This window comes from Rosa rugosa, chromosome 5 (genome assembly GCF_958449725.1).
Source record: "Rosa rugosa chromosome 5, drRosRugo1.1, whole genome shotgun sequence".
In the NCBI taxonomy this organism is placed as follows: Eukaryota; Viridiplantae; Streptophyta; class Magnoliopsida; order Rosales; family Rosaceae; genus Rosa; species Rosa rugosa.
In genome coordinates this window covers 14,785,590-14,808,470 of record NC_084824.1, presented here as the reverse complement: position 1 = coordinate 14,808,470, position 22,881 = coordinate 14,785,590, and the positions used below count along the sequence as shown (strand labels likewise).

The 22,881-nt window shown below is 39.2% G+C and overlaps 1 protein-coding gene and 3 long non-coding RNA genes across 5 annotated transcripts; all 4 read left to right on the top strand.

Annotated features, from left to right (window-relative positions):
• The first annotated feature begins 8,306 nt into the window (after positions 1-8,306).
• LOC133712340 (uncharacterized) lies at positions 8,307-10,387 on the top strand. 2 transcript variants are annotated; one of them, XR_009847301.1, is made up of 5 exons: positions 8,307-8,397; positions 8,704-8,793; positions 8,954-9,044; positions 9,498-9,561; positions 9,693-10,387. It is a non-coding gene; the product is annotated as an uncharacterized LOC133712340 (long non-coding RNA). The 2 variants fall into 2 exon arrangements; XR_009847300.1 differs by lacking the exon at positions 8,307-8,397 and having other exon boundaries at positions 8,605-8,793.
• Positions 10,388-10,574: 187 nt separating this feature from the next.
• Positions 10,575-12,645, top strand: LOC133712341 (uncharacterized). The gene is made up of 4 exons (XR_009847302.1): positions 10,575-11,195; positions 11,328-11,379; positions 12,021-12,075; positions 12,317-12,645. It is a non-coding gene; the product is annotated as an uncharacterized LOC133712341 (long non-coding RNA).
• Positions 12,646-16,159: 3,514 nt separating this feature from the next.
• LOC133708073 (uncharacterized) lies at positions 16,160-18,821 on the top strand. The gene is made up of 3 exons (XR_009845552.1): positions 16,160-16,893; positions 17,600-17,676; positions 18,556-18,821. It is a non-coding gene; the product is annotated as an uncharacterized LOC133708073 (long non-coding RNA).
• Positions 18,822-19,511: 690 nt separating this feature from the next.
• Positions 19,512-20,498, top strand: LOC133711246 (probable ubiquitin-conjugating enzyme E2 25). Its single transcript, XM_062137400.1, has one exon. It carries the CDS (start codon positions 19,512-19,514, stop codon positions 20,496-20,498), a length of 987 nt encoding a protein of 328 aa, XP_061993384.1.
• The last annotated feature ends 2,383 nt before the right edge of the window (positions 20,499-22,881 follow it).

Here is a 22,881-nt window from a genome sequence, read left to right as displayed (position 1 = left end):
TTCAAGCAGTTTGACGTCGTTTTGGACCACTCAGACCACCACTACTCCGACAGTAATTGTCGTTTCGTCGACAATGCTGTCTATAAGAAGATCACGCGCGAGTGGAGAATTTTGGAGAAGGATCTCCCGGAAACCATATACGTGCGCATGTACGAGACAGGTGTCGACCTCGTCAGGGCTGTGATTGTCGGAGCAGAAGGCACACCCTTCGAGGACGGACTCTTCTTCTTCGACATCAAGTTCCCGGACAACTATCTGAACCAACCACCGGAGGTTCATTATCGCTCGCACGGATTGCAGGTTAACCCTAATCTGTATGCGTCTGGACATGTTTGCTTGAGCCTACTCGACACGTGGTTTGGCCCGGGGTGGGACTCATCCCAATCCACCATCCTCCAAGTTTTGGTGTCGATCTAGGCGCTTGTTCTCAACGACGAGCCCTTCTTTAACGAAGCGGGTTCTAGGTTTTTAAACTGGTGGTTTGACATGAAGGATGAGTCCCAAAAATACAATGGGGAAGCATTTATTTCAACATGCAAGTCAACGTTGTATTTGCTCCAAAATCCACCCAAGAATTTTGAGGCTTTCACTGCCGACCATTTTCGTGGAAGAGCGAGTGGGATTCTGAGAGTGTGCAAGGCTTATGCGAAAGTCGGCTATTACAACAAGGAGACTGAGGCGCTTCTCAAGGTTTCCAGGAAGTTCAAGGAGTCGATGGAGCAGTTGTACCCACAACTGGTCGAGGCTTTTAAAATGAATGAGGCTTCTCCAAAGAACAATCCGGTCGAGGCTTCTCCAAAGAACAATCCGGTCAAGGAATTGATGGCAGAGAGGAGTTCGACAAAGTTCGCAGATCAAGTGAAGAAGAAAGCTGAGCCCGCGGCCTTTACTGCAGGCTGGTTATTGTCTGCTGCATTTTTGGTCTGTGTAGCTTTTGTAGTAGTACTTGGAAACTAAGTTTAGTTGACTGCATTCTTGCAGAGATAACCAGAGGGGTGAAACTGATATTGGTATTGAAGGGAAGGATCCCAACTGATTCTGTAATTATCTTGTATTGAGTAGATGATCTTTTGTAATCTTCTATAGTTATTATCTTTGTTTGCTTACCTAGAATAGCTCCTAGATGCGAGGATATCAGAATGACAATAGTTGTATATATATGCCTTGTAATCTTGTTTGAGAAACACACAGAAATATTAAACACCACAGTTCTGTTTATGGTATCAGAGCACCGCTCTTGAGACCTTAGAACATAATACAACCATTACCTCATGTCCGGTGACGAAGATCGTTCGATCATCAAACAAGACAAGGGTTCGAACACTTCCAGGACCGCAGAACCATGGGAGAATTCCAATCACCCGTTCTTTCTCCATCATTCGGATCAGCCAGGGGAAGTTCTTGTCTCACAACCGTTGATGGAAGATAACTACACAACGTGGGCACAATCAATGAACATAGCGCTCACGTACTATCAACAACAAGAAGGGTTTCATTGATGGAACCCTGAAACGACCGGTGCACAATGGCGATGAACAAAACCAATGGGATCGATGTAACACTCTTGTCAAAACTTGGCTTCTGGCAGCCATGTCAAAGGAGAATCAAAGTAGCGTTGTTCACTGCAAGGATGCTCGAGGTATGTGGCTAGAATTGCAAGAGAGATTCTCTCAGACTAATACAGTTTTGTTGTTCAATATAGAGAATGCTATACATGGAAGTGAACAAGGATCAAGCTCAGTCAATTCCTTTTACACGAAACTCAAAGGTCTTTGGGATGAAAAGGACGCTCTTTGTTCCTTTCCTCCTTGTACCTGTGAGGCTGCAACGGAGGTCAAGACTTTCATTGAAACTCAAAAGACCATGAGATTTCTTATGGGACTAAATGAGAGTTTCGCACAAACCCGCAGCACCATAATAGGAATGGATCCTCTTCCCAATCTCAACAAAGCTTATGCAATGGTGTTACGCCAAGAGAAGCAGGCGGAATCTGCTGCTAACAAATCCACACTTACATCAGAATCTTCTGCCTTTGCGGTCAATGGAGTGAACAGAGCCTACAATCCTAAAGAAGGAGAGAACCGCAACTTCAATCCTAGTGCGGGAACATCAAGATTTTGTGAGAAGTGCGGGATGAATAATCACACTGCGCGGTATTGCAGGGCACACTTGAAGTGCACATACTGCGAGGGCAAAGGGCACACCTACGCATACTGTCGCAAAAGGAAGAATGGTAATGCTGCTACTGAAAGTGGACAAATTCGATCCAAGGCAAATCATGTTGAGGCACATAATGATAACAAGGAAGCTGCTTCTGTCAATTTTCCATTCACAAAAGAGGAGTGTCAACATCTCCTCAACCAACTCAAAACTCAAACAAAGCCTGCATATGCCAATTTGGTCGGTAACATCTCAAACTATGAGGACCTTTCAGGTAAAATCTACCATCTTGCACAAAACAGTAAAGAGCCAATTTGGATCCTAGATAGTGGGGCTAGCGATCATATTGTTTGCAGTCCTAGTTTGCTTACCTCATTTACATCAGTACCTAATCGAAAAGTTAAACTTCTTGATGGAACCACAACGCATGTCACTCATATTGGCACCGTTGTTTTCTCTCCCCATTTTGTTCTTCATAACGTTCTTTGTGTTTCGTTGTTTTATCTTAATCTGATTTCAGTGAGTAAGCTAGCACTCGACTCTTTCTATATTTCCATCTTTCTCAGACATCTCTGTTTCATACAGGACCTACGATCGGGGAGGATGATTGGGACGGGAACTGAGAAGGAGGGACTCTACCGCCTCAATCTGCAAAGGGAAGGAACATGTAATGTGGTCCATGCGAGCTCGGATGCCTTGTGGCACCAACGACTTGGCCATCCTTCGAATAAAGTTTCATCATTATTTTCTTTTCTTACAAATAAAGCTTGTGATTCAAACTCTTGTTCTATTTGTCCTTTAGCCAAACTTACTAGGCAACCCTTTCCTTTGAGTGTCAATCGTAGTGCATCTTGTTTTGATTTACTTCATGTTGATATTTGGGGTGGTTATTGTGTTCCAACTTATTCGGGTGCAAAGTATTTTTTGACAATTGTTGATGATCATTCACGTAGCACTTGGGTGTATTTGATGGCACAAAAATCGGACTCACGCACTTTGCTCATTCATTTCATCCATTTCGCTGAAACTCAGTTTGGTAAAATTGTTAAGGTCGTTAGAAGTGATAATGGTCCCGAATTCAACATCCCTGATTTTTACTCTTCTAAAGGCATCATTCACCAAACTAGTTGCGTCAACACACCTCAACAAAATGGTGTGGCTGAGCGCAAACATCGACATTTGTTAAACGTTGCTAGGGCTCTCCTTTTCCAAGCACATTTGCCAAAATCCTTTTGGGGGGATGCAATCCTCACTGCGACTTACTTGATCAATAGGACACCAACTCCAAATCTTCAAGGTAAGACACCATTTGAAAAGCTTTTTAACAAGGAGCCTAATTATTCTCATTTAAGGGTTTTTGGCTGTAAATGTTTTGTGTCCACCCATCCTACACGTCCTTCCAAATTTGATCCAAGGTCAACTGAATGTGTTTTTGTTGGCTATCCAAATGGGAAAAAGGGATACAAGGTGTATGATTTGACAACCAAGCAATCCCTAGTTTCAAGGGATGTGGTCTTCGTTGAACAAGAGTTTCCTTTCCAAACAAATTCTGTTTCTTCTTCACCTCAAAATAATTTGTTTCCTTCTTTGACTTATTCCCCTCATTATGACGTTTTTCACACTCCACCTCCTACAATCTCTCCACCTCCTACAATCTCTCTTTCGAATCCCACACAAGAGTCTCTGACGTCAGTTTCTCCTCCAAGTTCTCCCAGTTTTGCCGAACATAATTCTCTTCCTCCAAATTCCCAAACTTCCGCTACAACTGATCTCCTCTCTTCTCCTTCTACAACCACCACAGATTATGCTTCTCCCATTCTTTCGGAACACCATTCCTCACCTTCTCCTCCAACTTTAGCTACACCACATCTCCACAAGTCCACTCGTGCCACCAAAATCCCCACGACATTGCAGGACTTCCACATTGAAGCGGCCCTTCCCTCACGACCCGCTCCGTCATCTTCTTCGGATGAGGTTCACTCTCCTAGTATGGCTCATAGTATCTCTCAGGTTCTTTCTTATGCCAACCTTTCTTCTTCTCACAGAAACTTTGCTACTAATCTTTCTCTGCAAAGAGAACCAACTTCCTTTTCTCAGGCAGTTAAAGATCCTAAATGGAGAGAAGCTATGCAACTTGAGATTCAAGCGCTACAAGCCAATCATACGTGGAGTCTAGTTCCTCGTCCAGCCCACAAACAACCTGGCTGTAAATGGGTGTACAAGATCAAGTATAATCCTAATGGCACCATTGAACGATATAAAGCGCGGTTAGTTGCAAAAGGATACAGCCAAGTCGAAGGTCTTGATTATCGGGAAACATTTGCGCCGGTTGCCAAACTCACCACAGTCCGGTTATTACTCAGTCTTGCAGCTCAACAGAATTGGCATCTCCATCAATTAGACGTGAACAATGCCTTTCTTAATGGGGATCTTCATGAAGATGTGTACATGCAACTTCCACCTGGTTTCGAACGAAAGGGGGAGTACAGAGTCTGCAAATTACACAAGTCATTATACGGCTTAAAGCAAACCTCCAGACAATGGTTCTTGAAGCTCTCCTCAGCCCTCAAGTTCGATGGTTTTTGACAATCATGGTCTGACTATTCTTTGTTCGTCCGAAACCATGAAGGTATCTTTATAGCTTTGTTGGTTTATGTAGATGATGTGATTCTAGCAGGCAATAGTCTAGATGACATCACCAGAACCAAGAATTTTTTATCAAGTCGTTTTAAGTTAAAAGATATGGGGCAGCTGAAGTACTTCCTCGGATTGGAAGTAGCAAGGTCTAAACGAGGCATTGTGTTGAGTCAAAGAAAATATGCACTGGAGATACTTGAAGACACAGGTTTTCTTGGCTCGAAACCCTCAAAGTTTCCAGTTGATCAGAATACCATTCTCACGAAGGCAGAAGGGAAGTTTATAGAAGATGCATCTCAGTACAGGAGGCTTGTTGGACGCCTCATTTATCTAACCATCACACGGCCAGACCTTGTGTACGCAGTCCATATTCTCAGTCAGTTCATGGACCAACCAAGACAACCTCATTTGGACGCAGCATACAAAGTGCTGCGATATCTCAAGCAAACCCCGGGTCAGGGGATTTTTCTACCCTCTACAGGACCATTGGAATTAAAGGCATATTGCGATGCGGATTGGGTGCGTTGCAAGGACACAAGGAGGTCAACAACAGGCTATTGCATCTTTCTTGGAGATGCTCCCATTTCATGGAAGACTAAGAAGCAAACAACGGTTTCGCGTTCGAGTGCAGAAGCCGAGTATCGGTCTATGGCCACCACTTGTTGTGAGATTACTTGGTTGTTATACCTCTTGAATGATCTGAATGTTAAACAGGTGCAACCAGTCAAGTTGTTTTGTGACAACAAGGCAGCCATACACATAGCATCTAATCCCGTGTTTCATTAAAGGACCAAACACATTGAGATCGATTGCCATGTTGTACGAGAGAAGCTGCAAATGGGATTGGTTCGAACAATGCATGTCAAGACGAAGGAGCAACCAGCGGATATCTTCACCAAGCCTCTCAGTTCGAATCAGTTTACTGTGTTGCTGCGCAAGTTAGGAGTGATCAACATCTACACTCCTAACTTGAGGGGGAGTATTGAAGGGAAGGATCCCAACTGATTCTGTAATTATCTTGTATTGAGTAGATGATCTTTTGTAATCTTCTATAGTTATTATCTTTGTTTGCTTACCTAGAATAGCTCCTAGATGCGACACGAGACATGTATGAATATATTGAAACATCCAAAATTACCAACAAATAGTTTAGAACTACAAGAAAAAGGCTTATTTGCGACACGAGACGCGGCCCTCACAAAAGTCTTTAATTTTAGGTGGAATTAAGCGCCCAAAGTTGGCGCCAATATATTTGCGTCCCCCATTAAATGTCGTCGCTCACACTGTTGTAAATAGGTAGAAAATAAGAAGGTTTTGCGACAGAACTCAAAACATGTCGTATTAGCAATAAAAAAAAATTATAAAAAAAAAAAAAACTGAACATCGATCTAAATCAGTTGACATCCCGTCTCCTATAGCTAAATGGCAAGACTCTCTCTCTCTCTTTCTCTCGCTCTCTCGCTCAAAGCTGGTTCTTAGCAATCCGGCCTCAGGTGCTATCACGACTATAGAATCAAGCATGGTTTTTTATTGCGTTTATGAAGGTTCAAATTGATTGTAGGATTATTGCTCGTTATACCCTAATTTCCCCATTTTCTTTCAGGTCTCTCTATCACTGCCCTAAATTGGTGATTTCTATTCGTCTCAGTCAGGTAATGTCATTCAATATATCGCTTTTTTTTGTTTTCTATGAACTAGGTGAGTCTTTTTTTTGTGATTCCTCTATTGTGAATTGATGAGGATTTAGTTAGTGAGTCGTCTATGAAAGGGGAAGGTTGTGATTCATCTTTGTTGAAGACATTCAGTTTTGTGTTTGCTGTAAATTCCCAATTGCAATTTGTAGTGACTTGGTATGTGTGAACCCATTTTGTGCTTCTGAAATTGAATGCGAGAAAGTTAGTCTTAAGTTTCTGGATGCATCCAACACTTAATGATCATTGAACTGCCTCAATTTTAGTACATTGCAAGTTGCAGAGTCATTGATTTTTCCTCATATGTTATGATTTCAGATTTACACATATACTTGTAAGTTTCTGGATGCATCCTTAAAGATTTTGTTTTGATAACTAAAAATTCTGAAGGAAAAAAAAAAAAAAGATGGCAGAACTACCATAGATATGCTTGTGTTATGGGAAAGCCTTCATGCCCTCTGACATCAATCACTCATGTACTATATTCCTTTGGTACCAAAGCAACATAACCAACTATAGGGAAATTCATATTTGTGTTAAGTGGCTGTGTTTATGTCATGTCATTTTTGTTTTTTTTTTTTGGCTGTTCTTTCCTCTTTGGTTTGCTGCCAAGCTATTCTTTGCTGGGTTGCTTCTGTATTTGGGTGGCCTGATCAATTATTTGAGTGCTACTGCTGCATTTTTCATCTTTCGCTGCTATTTTGGTTTTCTCTTTTTTTGCTGCTGCAGCATTTTTCACCTTATGCTGCTATGTATCTGAAGACTTGAGAGGGTAGAGACTTGACATGTTTTTGCTAGTAGTTCACTACTACAGAAAATGAATCACACGACACCTCTTATACGACGTAACACTGTTTTCCGTGGTGTGAATAATTTCTCATTATTGAGACGACGGTTGTAAAATTTCCGTCTTCTAATATGAATTCCACCAACGGGTGTTTTTCATGCTGGAATTATGTATTGCTTCAGAAGACGTTTATAAATGGAAGCGTGGTGTGAGGTTAAATTGTTATAGAGGCGGCAAGTTTCGCACCAATTGACATCATTTAAATTTCCTCAGCATGTAGTGTTTATATGACGGTTTCTTTAAAACTGTGGTGTGAATAAGTAGATTTGCAAGTCAAAACATGTTGACCGACATTCCCCCCCCCCCCCCCCCAATTTATTTCCCTCTCACCAGTCACCAGGCAGCATGAGGAAGCAAAATTGAAAATTTTCAAGTGGGCATTCAGACAACAGATATGAAAAACCATTGTCTGAGCCTTTGAGGGCTTGTCCATGAATTAAACGAGGGCTTCTTAATGCTATTCAAAACCACGCCACCTAGCCTATACTTCATTTTGGGAACGAAATAATTGACAAAACCCAACCTTATCTCCTTGAGAAACCCCCTTCTTCGACAGACCTCGAGTCCTCGACCCTCTCCCTCTCTCTTCTTCGACACAACTCTCCCTCCCTCTTCTTGACAAGCCCTAACCTTATCTCCTCCACAGACCCCGACCTATCTTTTCTCTGACAAGCCCCAACAAAAGCTCTCCCTCTTCGACAAACCCCGACCAAAACCATCTCTGCCTCTAGCTAGGTTATTCGATTTGGGAAATAGGGAAGGGAAGAAAACTTAATGGGTAGGCTCTAGGAAGTCTCAGAGCACCAATTAAAGAGAGAGAAAGAGAGCGATTTTTCGTTTCTAGGGTTTACGCGATCAATGCGAGTTCCAAAGATGCAGAAGCTAGGGTTTCCGAGCATGAGGAGCTTGGATCAGTTCAAGTCCCTCTCCAAATCGGTCTCAGGAGGACCTCCAAAAGACCTTCGCCTATTCTTCACGTCCGCCGGAGTCGACCTTGTTGGGATGCTTGGCGTCATGCTTCAACGCGAGACCATGGAGAAGCTCCAGCGATAACACAATCAGGTACCATTTTGATTTTCTTATGGCTCTATTCGTTATATGTAGGAGAAAAATTTGATGAATATTGTTGTTTAGGGTTTTCTAGTTATGGCTTATTGTTGAAATTTTGCTCGCTATGGTCTTCAAGTTAGGGCTCATTGAATGAAATTAGGTTCTGGATAGGGAGTAAAGGCTCGGTTTTTACTTGGGTTGATGAGTTTTCTCATTTGGTTTGTTTATACTTAGTGCAGCAATATTGGTTTGTCTATTGGGATCTCATTTTTAATTTGTGAAAAGTCACGAAGATGGTTCTTGTTGTAAATCTGGAAGGAAAAGTTGGATGGGTGGAGAGGGATGACAATATGTGGTGGGTTGAGCACAAAATATTGGTTCAGAATTGAAAGGAAAGGAAACATGAAGGTGACTAACAAATTCCCTTATGCTTCTAACTTTGGCTAATTGCTTCTTTTGTGTCCAACACTATTGTTCAAAGCTTTGATTTTTGCTTCATGGGTCTTTCTCCTTTTGATTCTTTGTGAGGTGGTTTCCTCTGTTTATTTGGTTTGTTATTGATTGTCAGGCATATAAAGATAGAGAATGCCATATATGATCAAGTGCACATCTTGGTGCTTCTGATCTTGTTACGGTGTAAAAGAGCATGGGAAATTATGGTGTGTACGTCTCTCTATGTTTCAAGTTATGATCTTTTTCAATTGGTCAAAGTTATAGCTCATGCTTAATGTCAGAAATTAATCCTAGTCACATAATCAGAGCTTTGAGAAAGTACATGATTATATTCAGCTATCAGTTAAACTTTACACTTTCATAAGTGAAACTTTACATTCAAAGCAGTAACATGTTAGATGCTCCTTAGCATGATGCTTTTTATTTTGGGCATCACTTTAATCTCGTTCAAAGTGGGGTAATGCTTTATTGATGATGCCTTTGATATCACCTTGAAAATATATAGTATGGATTTGTACTATTTTAAAGCAATTTTAGAACCAGTTTTCAAGTGTAAGTGTGCAACCATCAAGTAGCTTAATACTTGTGTGTTTAAGAATTGATTTTGTTGAGTTACCACTTATATATCTGTGTTTAAGAATTGATTTTGTTGAACACAGATTTGACATTTTCAAATTTTTGGTGTAAAATTGACATGAAGCAAAATCTGTTGGGATTGGGAAGGTACTTAAGTTCACTGTTGTTCAATTATTTTGTTGTTCTCCAGTTCTGTTTGAGAGTGAGAATGCTTGGTTTTCATTTGTCTCAATGCTGATAATATTGGTTCTGTATTTTTGAATTGCATCTTGGATCAGAATCCTCTCAAGGGAATGAAAGATCTGTAGCTTGACAGAAATCTAAAGACAAAAAGAAGAAGGGCCATTGATCAGGTATATTTTGTCTAGTGATTTCTATACTACACAAAACAGGTTTGGGGACACCCACTAATTTTTTTTAAGATTTTTTTTTTTTTACTGAATGTCCTTGTATCGCTGGGAGGTAAAACTCAAATTGTCCCTGTTTGTTGTTCTTAGATTTGCTTTTGTGCCTATATGAATGTATATACTTTATGAAACCATCTTTAATTTTGGATAAATTAATTGGCTACTACTGCAGTATACATTGTTTTCCAAGGAAGTTATGATATTTGATCATTTGCATAATAGGTGTCATTCTCATAGCATGTGACCTTCGTGTCACTTGAATCAAATAGATGATATCAAGAATTAGACTCTTGCTTGCACTTGGATATTGATACTTTCAGTTTATTCCTTACTCTATTTGCCAACAATCTGCAGATCTCTACTTAATGACTTACAATGCATGCTTCCTTTTCACCTTCTCACTCTGTTCTTACACAAATATTCAGTAATACGGCTACTTCATAATTTTCAGATTTCTTGTATTTCTTAATGTCCGTCCCCAATTTTGTGTGTCATGCTTATGGAACTTTTACTTGTAACTTCTTTTTTTCATTTTTTTCCCCTGAAATTTTGCTGCCCTCTCTAAAGCATGGATGTATACTAAATGTCTGTTATAGGTTGTGAATGGATGGTATCTTACTGCTGTGAATGTCCTTGTCAAAGTGAAAAAAGAAAGAGAAGCCTTTTCCTGAGGTTTAAAAGCTGGAGAGAATAAAGTCTGGCTCTTTAAATTTAAAGTTTCATCAAAGCCAAATTCCATACTGGGTATTCTTCATTTGACATATAGAGATCCTTTCATGTTGGTGATCAAGGTGAGGGACCTTTTGCTTTTCTCTTCTCTACTTTGGCTTTCATGAATGGTTTTGATATTGCAAACCTGAAATGTCTGAGTTTTAGTTTTGAGTCTGGTTGGAGTTTAGTTTTCTTGTAGACTAAAGTGGCCTAGCTTTGTTTGGTGTTGAGGTTTCTAAACTGGTATATATCTATGTCTATGTATGAACCTTGTATAGAATTCAGGCATTTCCTTTATCTGTGGAACTCTTAATTGAAAGACTTTATTTTTGATATATGGTTTGCTTAATTTGGATCTCTAAGGTTTTAGAAAATGAGAGCAAGAATGTAATGATTCTTCTCTGGCTGGTGTATAAATCTAGGTACCAATATATTTTTACATGTTCAAGGGCTAATTGGAATTAGTTTAAACCCCATTTGTTAATTTCAGAACATCAAAGTCAGAATAGAGTATTTTTGGTGTACAAAGTGGTGATCATTCCGGCAACCACAAGCTTTTGAGTGCAGACAAAGTCATGTGAATCTTTCTTCCATGTGGAAACGGTTTCAGTTATTCCTTGAGCAGTTGCATAGTGTTCTTCAAGAAAATGAAGAATCCATTAGGTACCGATGGTTCCATTAGGTACCGATGGTTCCTTTACCTTTTCTTTCCATTAGCAGTTCAAAATTGAAATTGTATCCTACTTTTCAGTTGTATGCCTAACTAACAGTGGACATGATTTTATTATTTTTCAGAGTCATGATGAGCTCATACTTAGGAGCCGTGATCAATCAGTATCCGACTATGGTGAGTGACTTTAATTCTCACAAAGTTCTTCCCTCTGTTATGTGAGACATTAGTTTTGTTTAGTTGTGATGTTTTCTAGACTTGTTACCTCTGGTGAAATAAGGAAGCGCTCAGAGTTTCTCGAACCTTTTATATTGGGATTAACCAATGCAACCATACAGCATGTAGGTTCAATAAAACCTACTCAGGAACCCTTTATTGCATGATTTAGTAGAACGTATAAAAGGGAGATGATACCTATATTGGTTTGATTTCATAATTGTTCTTCCTTAGATTAGGCTAAAGTTTGATTAGTAAAGATGATTGTATGTTATGCCCTTGGTTTTGGTGCAGCAAGCTTGTCGATCAGTATACTATTATTTCAGGTCACCTGTTAAAACTTTATAACCTTTGTTTATGCAATATCATTGTTAAAATTTGGATATTATTTGGATCCACTTAATGTGATTGATTTGTTTGGAAAATGAGTCATTTATTGTGTATATCGTTCTTATATCTTAAGCTCATTTAACACCAGGCCATTTTATCATTCTGGAAAATTCTATTACATAAATTCTCCAAGTCCTTATTCATTAATTTGAAATAAATTTTGGATTCGGTCATATGAAGTTTGCTAACAATGGTCACAAATTTATTTGTAGGAAAGTGTACACAAATATAAAGGAAGAGGACATGGCAGATTGAAGTAATGCTCGGGTATTCCTTTCTGAACTGTGAATTTTGTTTCTCATTTGTTCTTGGTATCAAGTTTTCTTGATGTGGTAGACCTTGACAACAGTATTATCTCATTGTTTTGTTTTTGTTCAAGCAAATAGCATTAACTTATATAAGAATGCAGACTGTGTTACATATGAAATCTTCCCTTTTTTTTTTTTTTTGGTTTTACATTTCCCACCATGGCACGTAACGTTATCTTTGTTCCCTTTGTATGTGGTAGGAAGAGACGGATAGTGAGCTCGAGATCCCTGTCTATTTTGTACCTTTATGCAGTCTGCAAATCTAGAGGAGTTCGAAGAAGAATTTAAGGGTATTAACCAAGAAGAGCAGATCTGCAGACTTCACAAAATGCTCGCTCCTTACCTTCTTTCAAGTATAAATGCAAAACAATATTGAGCATATGTAAATGTGCACTGTTTCAGAGTATGTAAATGTTCAATGTTTCTTAAGACTGAATGTGTGAAATTTAGCAAGCAAACAAACCCGCAGCATTGCGCGGGCTATCTCGCTAGTAATAGCTATTTATTATGAGAAAATTACTGTTTATTTGGTCAATTTTTGGTTCCAGCTTAATTTGAATCTTACCATTACCAAATCAAACAACAGTAGGAAAAATGGAAAATATGTCGTCTGATGAGGATTATAGGGTGGATTCAAACAAAATTTCTACAATTCACACGACGGTTCTTATTGATATCATTGTGGGATACACACAAAGACAACAAGTATTAGCAAAAACCATCGTCTCAAATGTCACAGTACAACGGTTAGAGTTATATCTGTCGTGTGAAAGCACATATGGACTGAATTTTTAAGTCGTCACACCACATCTATGCTGGAAGAACTGTCGTGTGGATACAATTTGCACAACGTTTTAAAAATAAAACCGTGGTATGAGTAGAAGTCACACCATGGCATATTTCTGTCGACATCTTGTCGACAGCATGTCGGCAGATCTGCCGGTCCATCAGACGACGGAGTTAGCTGAAAACCGTCGACCCAATGATCGATATACGACGGTTGAAAACCGTCGTCTGACAGCGTTTCATCAGACGACGCCTCGATAGACCACGGAAATGCAAAACGTGAGACAACAGTTTTAAACCGTCGTGTGAAGCTTTTTGTGTAGTAGTGGTTATGCATGTTTCTCCTTTTCTTCTTTTTTTGTTTTTTTTAGTTTTTGTTTTTTTGTTTTAGCTATGTTCTGTCTTCTTGTATAGTTGTTTTGTTAATAACCATTGATAAGTTGTTGCATTAATCTAGCTGATCTATGTTGTATATATGTAGAACAATTAAAGCTAGTTTTCTTATATAATGGTCATCATCTGGTATCTCACAGTTGTATTCATCTAGCTCTTTTTTTTTTGTTTTGGTCTTTTAGGTGAAGAAGAAAAGTTACAACTTTGATGCACTATTATCATCGCTAATTATTCAAGGTTCTTATAATATATATGGGAGCTCTCGCTCTCTCCTCTCTGCGGCCGCTAACCCTAGGGTTTGGCCGTCCGATTTCCTTAGCCTGCGACGCCGGCGTTCGTGGTCTCTGGCTGGCGAGCCCTGTGGATTCGTGGATCTCCCCTTTTCAACCTTCTGGTTGCTGCACCATAATCTCGTCGGCTTGGCGACGGGATTTACCCCCTTCGGATTTTGCCAGTGCTGGTGCTTGTCTCTGTCGCAGTGATGGTGATGGGCGGCGTCGTGGTCTGGTGGACCCAAACCAGACATGGATCCGGGTTCTAGCAAGTGGTGGCTGGATCTGATCCGGCCTATGGCGGTGGCAGTGCTTTGGGCTGTCTGGCCTCATGGTGTTCCTCGATCGGTTCCAAGATCGGCGATCTTCGTGGGTTGGTGGTGGTTTCGAGTTCTAGGAAGTGACAATTACCCGGTGAGGACGAAAGCCGCGGCGGGTGATGGAGATGGTGTACTCCGACGGTGGCCTGCCTTAGTGTGGCGGCGTCGGGCTGGTGGTCTGGGTGCCCTGAGTATTCCTTCAGGGGCTTGGGCTTGGTCCGACTCTTTGGTGTCATGGGCTGCTCTAGGGCCTGGTGGTTCGGGGTGGGCTGTGTTGGTTAGGCCCGCTCACTTTTGGGCCCGTATTTGGGATCCAGGTGGATTGGGGACTAAGTGTATTGGGCTCTCAATATATTGGAGTATGCCTTTGACTGTGTTCGGGGCATTCTCTAGTAGCGTCAGGTTACTGGTCACTGGTTACTTAGAGCTTCACTCTAAGGTAACATTATGTTAGAATCTCTAGGGTTTTACTTTAGGGTTTCTATTCATGGCTCAATTCTGTCGTAGCCGGGAATCCGGTGAGTCATTTTGTAATGTTACCTACATTTACATTCAATGGATTGACGTCCCCTTTTGGGTTTCTCAAAAAAAAATCATCGCTAATTATTCCTGGGAATGGTCTTGGATAGGTATTCTTAATATTGAAGAGGTGCCTGTAGTTCTTTTTTTTTTTTTTTTTTCTAATGATATGACAACATTGTTTGTTGTTTTTTTAATTTGATATGCTGCTCTGCTTTGGTGGTTAAAAAATATACATGTATATAAACATAACATAGACCTTCTTTATCTGATCTCTTTTTCTTTTTCTTTTTTCCATTTCTTTCAAATTGTTCTTTGTCTTGTTTGGCTTAGATGCTTCCTTATTCTTAATCAAGCAAAGCTTGAGTACTACCATATAACACTTCCAAATAAGTCAGTAGTTTAGTTTAGGAAAAGGTGATCAGGAACTTGACCATTGCTTGCTTATAATAAACTGATATGGGATCTAAAGTCCATTGACAATAACATTAAAATTGAACCACAGAGCAATTCTTGGAAAAAAAAAATCAGTAGTTTAGTTGTTCCATATGCTTGTTGTTTCTACATTTTGCTGCATTTTATTTTCATGCTACACATTGTAATTGTTTGTGTATTTTACTTTGCATATACTAATATAATTACATGTCTAGGATATGTATTGTACTTGGAATATTTGCAAGACTAACAAGGAAGGTGTAGCATTCTCTTGGGAGAAAATCGTAAGTATCTTTTCTATTTCATGTACGAAATTCTCTGTTTTTCCATGCTTTTTTTTTTGTCTGCTCTGTTTTTCCATGCTTTTGTTTGGTCTGCTCTGTTTTTCTATGGTTAAACGAATTCATCATTATAACAAAAATAATTTTATTATTTGGCTGAGTATATTGATCAATGGGTTTTCTTCTCTTTTTTCCAGGTTGGAGAAATATCTAGGTGTTGATGCATGCTGGAAGTACAAGATGTTAATAAATTTTACAATTAGCATGCTACTCTAAACTACATCATTTTGTTTAATATTTTGACTACTACTGTATTCGCAGCGACATTTTAGTTTGTATGACTCAAGGCATTTGTTATACAATTATTATATATATTACTCTTTTGTATCATTTCAACTGCGATGAATCTTAAAGTTTATTTTGGTTATAAAAAATCAATTAAAATTCTCAAAACGAATTTATTATAAATCATTTGTAAAAAATTAGACACAGACTTCTTGCGATGGGAAAATTATAATAACCAGTGTCGCAAAGACTATTTACGACATTTACATTTGTCGGTAATAAGTATCGCCAAAACTAATTGCGACATGAAAACATTCGTCACAAAAAGTCGTCGCAAAAAAATTAGATTTTTAACGACATTTATATGGCGTAGCAAAAAGGTGTCGCAAAAAAAAAAAAGTAAATTCGACGGAATTTTTACCGACGCAAAGTCAACCATCGCAATTCTGTCGCAAATAATTATTAGCGACGCGAGTAACATGTCGCAAAAAATGCTCGATTATTTGCGACGCGTTTTTTAACGACGTTTCTTTCTCCGTCGCAAATAACCTTTTACGACGCTTTTGGCCTCTTTTACGACGGGTTCTAAACGATACAATTCTAATCATGTGTTTGTAATAGTTATAGAACATATACTTATTGGAGTTATTGATTACATATCTGGAGCAGCCATGAATTATGTAATACCCCGGAAAATCCAAATTAAATTCCGTGGATTTTTAGAAATGATTTCACGATAGTAGGAGCGAGTACGAAGCTTGGAGAAGTTGTGGAATTAGTTCGAACGATTTTATTTTCGAAAACGAACGTTTTTAGGGGGTCAACAAAGTTGACTTTTTATACGTTCAAAATTTGGGAAAACTTCCTTCATGAAAGTTGTAGAGCTCGTCGATACGAGTTCGTGGACATGTGGAACGCATTATTCGGAGTTCGTATGAATAAGTTATGAATATTTGAAAATTGGGAATTTTCTATAAATATCAAAAAAAAAATGTTGATTTTTCATTAAGGACGAAAACATGTTGAAATTGCGGAACAGTCCCCGCGTTTTCTCTGTTTTCCCCTCAGACCCGGCGGGTCGAGCTCGACCCGACCCGGCTTTTTCACCCCCCTCCAGCCTCCTCCGTCCCCGGACCCGGGCCTCCCTGGGATCGCCGGCCCACGACGAGCCTCCCTCCGGTGTCGCCTCGCCCCGTCGCTGCTCCCAGACCCGGATCGAAGAAGCCAGCCAAGAGGAATCCGACCCGACCGGAATTCCATTTTTCCGGCGTTGCATGGGCCGATCGTTCCCATTTTCGTGATCTCCTCCTCCCCCTGATCATCCCCATATAGGCCTTGCTTGACGATTTGGAGTGTGGAGTGAAAGATCACGAGTTGAAGATTTCGACGTCCCTGATTCAATCTGGAATCTGATCAGACGCACGAGATTAATCCAACTTCAACGCTTGATCTAGGACGATCTAGGCCGAACCAGGCTTAGCTCCAGGTATGAAAGTCGACCACCCTTTCATTTTGAACCAGTTTGTAGTTGGTCACTTTGCCATCTGAGGTGGTTGACCGGCGTTGACCGCCGCGTTGACCGCCCACTGACCACCGCTTGTGGCGGCGCATCAGACCATATTTCGAGTTTTCATTATCTAGGCGATGATCTATGCATCCATACGAGCGTTTTGATATATAACATGGTCATGTTAGAAAAAGTTGATAAATAGTGGATTTTCGTTTTGACGTTACTATTTAACGTTTTTACGTTTATCTTCGGTTTACGATCTGTGAAGATCTGACCATCGGTTTTGCTTCAATTTTGGATATGTTGATCGTATGACTGTCCCGGTGACTTTGTGAGGTCACGGGCGAAGATCCGACCGTTGGATCTTCGTATAATTGAGAAATAGTGATTCGGAAGGCGATTCGTGAGAATCTGACCGTCGGATTTTCATATAATTTTATGGAGATGTTTGTTAGAGTGATTCAAGAAGATCTGAGTCTTCGTGATAATTTTGGAGGATGATCCTAAAGGCGATCCGTGAGGATCCGACCGTTGGATCATCATTAAATTCAGATCCGACCGTTGGATCATCGTATAAATTCGATCTGACCGTTGGATCATCATTAAATTAGAATCCGACCGTTGGATTTCCGTATATGTGTGGGTTATGAATGATTGCTAAGTTAAGATCGTATCTGACTAGGTGATTGACGGTTTGAGTTGGTGGACGATTGTGGATCGTATTTTGAGCTGAATTTAAGACGCAGCGGGATTATCGAGGTGAGTAAACCTCACGTGGTTCATATTACGAACCCAATACAATTAATTGCTTTATTTTGTTGCAATCATATGAACTATTGTTGGTGTTACTAGACATTCCTGTGTGAATGTCTGTATATATATTATTACGTGAAATAATATGTATTGTTGGAGTTGTGTTGAGTTATTGTTGAGAAACAATATATTGTGAGAGATATTGAGTTTATTGTTGAGAAACAATATATTGTGAGAGGTGTTGAGTTTTATTGTTGAGGAACAATAAATTGTTGTGATCTGTGGAAATCACTAGGTCACGAGGTGACCATGGCATCTATTAGTGAATCACGCTCTCGTACCGGGCTGGTGGTTATTAATAGTATTAAATCGTAATCACGTCTGTGGCCGGACGAGTGGTTACGTTCAGTTAGAGCTCTAGTCTGTCTGCCAAATGTGGAGTGACCTTATGAGTGAAATTGAGAGTAACTCATAAGTGTCAATATATATATGGTAACCTTATGAGGGAAATTGAGAGTAACTCATAAGGGTCTATATATATATATGAGTCTGTCTACCAAATGTTGGGAAATCTTATGAGCGAATTTGAGAGTAACTCATAAGTGTCTATATATATATATGAGAGTGAGGGATCTTATGAGCTAAATTGAGAGTAACTCATAAGTGTCTATATATATATATGAGAGTGAGTGATCTTATGAGCTAAATTGAGAGTAACTCATAAGTGTCTATATATATATATGAGAGTGAGAAAGTAACGTGGGTTTGTGGTGGTCTTGTAATTTAATAAATCAACAGTTCTTTCTTGTTTACTCATACTAGCTGTCAAAAGCTTACCGGGTTTTGTGTTGTTGCAACTCTCGGTACACTATTCAAATTGTGTAGCGGGTAATCCTACAGGACGGGAGAACCAGGACGGTGATCGTGCGGTTAGAGCAATTGTTAGAGTTTTACAGCAATTGTAAGTTGTGAGGTGTGTTATGCTCATTTAGAGCTTTACAATATTGCTTGTGAGAGTGAATTGTAATAATGAACTCGAGGTTTCGAGATTTGGAGTTTGTGTACCTTGTGGTGAGATTATATTGAGAAAAAAATTCAGAACGTTTATTTAATTAAGTGGTTTAATTCATGTTTCGGATTTGAATTTATTATTCAAAATTCGGGGCGTGACAAATTAGGATAGTGAAAATGAGATCTTATGTGAAGCTCTAAAGTCTAAACTCCAAGAGTCTGTCTATGGAGCAATACGATGAAGACTTGTGTCACATCATTTATATAGAGGTGACACCAACAGAGTTCTACCCATATTAGAGACCCTGTTTAACTATGACTATGACTGATCCTCTATATTATCATTAGATTTATCTCTTACCCGCCTATGAAGATAAGGAAACAATTATCACGTACTCGATCATCAATATTAGATCACATATGAATCTCAATATTGTCAAAAAAGTGGAACTCTGAACTCATCACAAACTCTTATAACTTAATCAACATGCAAGTCATTCAATTAATCACAATCACTTGGTTAAATTGTTTAAGGAAATTGGAATGCAGAGAGATTGTAGAGAGAATTAGGAGAATAGTTGTGTATATTCATTGATAATAGGAGCCCTATATATAGGGATTACAAAATATATAATCTTGGAGTACAAGGATTCCTATTCTAACTCGGAGTAGGAAATCTCTCCTATTATAACTATAGAACTAATCCTAGTTTGACAAGTCACACTAAAGTCAACATTCTTCGAGTCTATATATAAGTGTCTTACTGTTCTCACACTAGGTATAAGAAAAAAAAAAAAGCACAGTCCATATAACCATAATCTGAAACAACGATGGCGCCCTTAGTGGAGAGCTTCCACAGATTCGACGTCGTCTCGGACCATTCAGACCACCACTACAGCAACACTGACGGGAACGGAATCAGTTTCACCTACTGTGGAAGCACAGTGTACAAGAAGATCATGCGTGAGTGGAAAATTCTAAGAAAGCACCTCCCGGACTCGACCTATGTGCGAGTGTACAACACTCGAATCGACCTACTGAGAGCCGTCATTGTTGGAGCAGCCGGCACGCCCTACCACGACGGATTGTTCTTCTTCGACATCAAGTTCCCGTCCAACTACCCGTACCAACCGCCACAGGTCCATTACCATTCCCACGGATTGAGGCTCAACCCGAATCTGTATGAAAGCGGCAAGGTCTGTCTGAGCTTGCTCAATACGTGGTCCGGGAAAAAGAAAGAGATGTGGGATCCAAATCAGTCGACTATCCTCCAAGTGCTGGTGTCTATACAAGGACTTGTTCTGAACGAAAAACCCTTCTATAATGAACCCGTTCGTCTCCGTATCTTTCAGGAGGAGAACTCCCGTCGTTACAATGAGGACGCGTTTATCAAAACGTGCAAGACGACGTTGTATTTGCTCCAAAAACCGCCCAAGAATTTTGAGCTTTTCACCGACCATTTTCGACAGAGAGCAAACCGGATACTGAGAGCTTGTAACGCTTACACTAACAGTCGTGTGGGAGTCGGGTACTACATAGATGACAATGACAATATAACTAAGGATGACACTAAAGTTAAGGACTCTGCAATTTCAATTCACCCTGTTTCGACGACATTTATTGATTCGATGGAACAGTTGTACCCGAAACTCGTTGTGGTTTTTAGATGGAATAAGGCCTCAAATTTGGTCGAGCACTTGAATTTGGAGAACGTTACGACGCGGCGGGAGTCTGCAGGCATGCTTTGTCGTCCTTATTGTCTTCTTCTTTGTTGTGCATTAGTAGCACTGATTTGTTACTTCATGTTTAGGGCTTAGCCAATGTCTACCGTCTACGTGCTGTGATCAGATTAGAATGAGAGCTTGATTTTAACAGTTCGCCTCTTGGATATGTTTAGGGTCTTACTTACATGAACGATAATATATATTCCAGCCCTTCAAATCTTCAATATTAATTCCTTAGTGCGTTGTATTACGTAGTAGTTTTCTTTTATTGCATTATAGTATCACATCACATGTATGTCACATGTATACTAGTCCTCATGAAGTCAGGAATGGAATTTCTAATATTTCTTTACTAAAGAAAAACTGATTTTAATTTGTTCGAATAGAATTTGGGTAATGAACAATATAATGCAGCTTGGCCATTCCAGAAGATGATCAATTGATCATTCTAAAGACGTATTGCATCAATAAGCGGCCGGCAACCCGATGAATTAGGATAATTAAGGATTAAGTTTGATTAAGTTTAAAACTCTTACATATTTACTAGTTCTACTTTGCTTATGTTTGTTAATTCGATTATTGAGTGTGCGAGTGATTAAATCAACATCTCTCATAATCCTGAAAGATGTCGAGAAAGAGACCTAACGAGTTTAAGCGATTCGAATGCGTTTTCGACATCTCAGACAACGTACAATACAAGAAGAAGGTCAAAGACTGTTCCATCGATAGACGCAGTAAGGTCTACAACAAGATCATGCGCGAGTGGAAAATCCTAGAACAGAACCTCCCGGACTCCATCTATGTGCGCGTGTCCGAGACGCGCGTCGACCTCCTAAGGGCTGGATCAATTCAATGCTGGACTAGTGGCTAAAGGCTAAAGCTGAATGAGGATGCTAGCTAATTCTTCTTTAGGTGACGATGATGCATTGATGCTGCGGGTTAAATAAATAGTTTACACGTACAATTTGCTAAATTCAGTGGTTTAGAAAGATTTATAAGTTGACCTGCGGGTTTATGGTACGAAGTATTACTGGATTTAAGTTTCAGAGGTTGAGATATATAATCAAGGCTAGGCATGTTTGCTCCTTGTGCTAATTAGAAGATATTGATCATACTCACATAGTTGGTGGCTAATGGCTTTATCACATTCTCACAAACAGTGTGACTAATGTGAACAGTGTGACAATGCATTGCAAGTCATGCTTTTATATTCTGCGCTATGAAATGAATGATCTATTGACAAAAGTTTGCATGATATCATGATATGTCATCATAAATATAATTTAAAAATTTGTTTGAAGCCGAGTGGTATAAAATTTGAAAAATTGTTTTTGATATATACGAGATTTTAGAGTGAATTAAATATATTGTAATCGGATAACAAAACATGTAACATTTTATCATTTCTTGGTAGGTCACAAAGAGGATCGGAGATGTCCATAAACCATGTCAGAGGAGGCTAATACGATGAAGATCTTAGTGTGTTTGTCCTACAAGTCAATCAGAGTATATCACATACATGTCGACTCTTTTCTGACTCTTTTCTGCGTCAACTACCAACTTTTCTTTACTCTTTCCTCCAATCGTACAATAATCAGGAATTAATCTTAAAAGTTAGGTATTGTTATTTTGAACAGAAAATTTAGATTCAAACTGATTGATGCCCTTTTGTGTCACCTCAGTTGTTTTTTAACATTTGCTTGTTATTAGTCAAAATTTCCTCCAATCGTACAATAATCATGAATTATTCTTAAAAGTTAGGCATTGTTATTTTGAACAAGAAATTTAAATTCAAACTGATTAATTGATGCCCTTTTGTGTCAGCTCAGTTGTTTTTTAACATTTGCTTGTTATTAGTCAAAATTGGAGGAATTATTTTAGACACCTAGACTGAACTTTTTAGTTACCAAACAATTTTTACATGGCCGAATTTTTTTATTATTTATTATATCAACAACGGAGAATTTTAACAATTAATCTTGCGTGAATCGAACTCACAAACTCTCACTTACGAGAGAATGACTTATGTCATGGTGTTGGGCTACATGACTGAGCTAATAGGTCCAATCTAGAAAGGAAAATGATTTGTGGCCTCAATGAGGCCTAAGATTTGTGGCCTCAATCTTAGGTGTCATGCCATGTCACCTACACACATCACCTATTTGTCAAATCATGCAATGTAACTCTTAAGAAAAATATCATCTTATCCTTCCAAAATCTAATGACTCTAAGTTATTTTGGCTTTCTAAAAAAAAATTATTTTAGTTTTTTTTTTCATTACACTCATGCTTAGATTTAAATAACAATTTTTTTCTCCAATTAAGAATAGAAAAATTTCATGTAATTCAGTCAATGGACACATAAATTCGATCATAATAGCTTTGCATAACACATGTATATGAATTCAACCTTTGTTGGGTTCTTGTAAATTTTGAAAATATAATGTGAAAAATACATATTCATACGATTATATATA